The 2,427-nt window shown below is 65.2% G+C and overlaps 1 protein-coding gene across 1 annotated transcript in view; it reads left to right on the forward strand.

Annotated features, from left to right (window-relative positions):
* Positions 1–455: 455 nt before the first annotated feature.
* GAS2L1 (growth arrest specific 2 like 1) overlaps positions 456–2,427 on the forward strand; it is a 12,407-nt gene continuing 10,435 nt past the window's right edge. Inside the window, exon 1 of the mRNA XM_029964912.1 lies at positions 456–1,649. Within this exon, the coding sequence (XP_029820772.1) occupies positions 461–1,649 (1,189 nt within the window). The 5' untranslated portion in view covers positions 456–460. The remainder of the gene's footprint in view (positions 1,650–2,427) is intronic.

Below are 2,427 nucleotides of genomic sequence, written 5' to 3' on the forward strand. Positions count from 1 at the left end.
CCGATGCCCCCACCCCACCCCGGGGCACCCACTCAAGGCTGGACCCCTGCCGGGGTTGGGGGGTCTCCCTGCCCCTGGCACTGCCATCCCTGGCGGTGTCACCTGCTCCCAGGGTGGGGACACCTGCCATGACTGGGCAGATTTTGGAGGGCAGGGGGGTCCTCTCTCTGCCACAGCCCCACAGTGGGGGGGACACGTGTGTGACAAGGGGCTCCTGAACCCTGGGGAGGTGGGGGGGACATGGGGTGGGGGTCCTGGCAGGGTTCAGGCAGGTCCTGGGCAGGGTGGTGACACCGGTGACCCTTCCTGCCCACAGGTGGGGGAAACTGAGGCACGGAGGGGCCACCGAGGTGGCCAAACTCTGCTCCGGGAGGCACCAGGGTGGGGGGTGTTTTTGGGGGGGCTGAGGGGTGTCACCTGCCCGTGACAGCCCCCACTGACCCCCCACAGGCAGCTCACCATGGCCAACTCCAGCCACATCCAGTCGGCCGCCTCCAAGAGCATCCGCCCGTTCCGCTCCAGCGAGGAGTACCTGGAGGCCATGAAGGAGGACCTGGCCGAGTGGTTCAACACCCTCTACGACCTGGACATCCAGGTGGACACCTTCCTGGAGAGCCTGGAGACGGGCTGTCACCTCTGCCGCCACGCCAACAACGTCAACCGCACCGCCCTGGACTTCCAGGAGCGGCACCCCGAGGCGGCCGCCCGCATGCGGGTGCCCCAGAACGAGGTGGTCTTCCAGGCCAAGAACGTGGTGCCCGGCTCCTTCATCGCCAGGGATAACGTCTCCAACTTCATCCAGTGGTGCCGGCAGGACCTGGGCATCCAGGACGTCCTCATGTTCGAGACCAACGACTTGGTGCTGAAGAAGAACGAGAAGAACTTTGTCCTCTGCCTGCTGGAGGTGGCCAGGAGGGGCTCCAAGTTCGGGATGCTGGCGCCCATGCTGATCCAGATGGAGGAGGAGATCGAGGAGGAGATGAGGGACCAAATGGGCGACGGCGCGCTGGGCACGCGCCGGGAGAGCCGGGACCTCCAGGCGGGCGCCTTCCCCGGCCGGGCCCGGCCCATCACCCTCTGCGACCTCAAGAACCTGGACGAGCTGGTGAGACACGCGCTCCCCTGGGAGCCCTGTGCCTGGGTGAGGGCCTCGCCGGCCACCCAGCTCCGGGCACCGCCGGGGCCCCTCTGCCCACCCAACGGGCGCTCTGTGCTCCGTGGGAGCTCCCGTCTGTCTCTGTGGTCCGTGGGAGGTCCTGTCTGCCCACCCAGCGGGTGCTCTGTGGTCCGTGGGAGGTCCCACCAGTCTCTATGGTCCTCTGTCTCTGTGGTCCGTGGGAGGTCCTGTCTGCCCACCCAACGGGGTGCTCTGTGGTCCACCCTTCTCTGTGGCCCTCAGGAGGTCCTCTCTGTGGTCCATGGGATGTCCCATCCATCCCTGTGGTCCATGAGAGGTCCCACATGTCTCCGTGGCCCCCAGGAGTTCCTCTCGTGTCTCTGTGTTCCATGGGAGGTCCTGTCTGCCCACCCAGTGGGTGCTCTGTGGTCTCTGGGAGGTCTTCTCTGCCCACCCAGCGGGGTGCTCTGTGGTCAATGGGAAGTCCCCCCCATCTCTATGGCCCCCAGAAGGTCCTCTGTCTGTCTCTGTGGTCCGTGAGAAGTCCTCTCTGTCCACCCAGCAGGGTTCTCTGTGGCCCATGGGAGGTCTCATCTGTCTCTGTGATCCATGAGATAGATGATCCATGTTTCTATGACCCCCAGGAGGTCCTCTCTGTCCACCCAACAGGGTTCTCTGTGGCCCATGGGAGGTCCCACCCATCTCTATGATCTCTGGGAGGTCCCTCCCATCTCTGTGGTCCGTGGGAGGTCCTTCCTGTCCACCCAACAGAGTGCTCTGTGGTCCTCAGGGTGTCCTCCACCCACCCATCCCAGCTCTCCGTGGCCATGGGAGCCCCTCTCCACCCACCCAGGCTCCCATGGAGCCCCCTGACTCCAGGAGGGGTTAGTTTGGTGACCATTGCCAAAATCCCAGTGGGGACACTGGTGCCACCTGTGCCTCTGCCACCTCCTCCTCCCACGGTGGGGGGGGCCCAGCACCTGCTCCTCCTCCCCTGCCTTGGGGCCGGTGTCCCCGCGGATGGAAATGGGGACATGGGGGGACAATTTGGGGTGTCACAGAGGGGGGTGCAGGGACCACCCCCCTCCAGGGGCCGGGAGCTCAGGAGGGATTAGAGCTGGGCTGGGTGCAGGATCCGGGACAGCAGATTAATTAATCCGGGGCTGGGGGGGACACAGGGGGGCTCTGCCCTGCCCTGACTCCCTAAGCCCAAAGCCGTTTTTTAATTGAAACCCCGATTCCTCATTAAGTCCCTCATTAAAGAGCATCCTGCACCCCCTCCCTCCTCCCAGTACCGCTGCCGAGGGGGG

The sequence above is a fragment of the Manacus vitellinus genome, unplaced genomic scaffold (assembly GCF_001715985.3).
Source record: "Manacus vitellinus isolate BGI_N305 unplaced genomic scaffold, ASM171598v3 scaffold_84_pilon, whole genome shotgun sequence".
Taxonomy (NCBI): domain Eukaryota; kingdom Metazoa; phylum Chordata; class Aves; order Passeriformes; family Pipridae; genus Manacus; species Manacus vitellinus.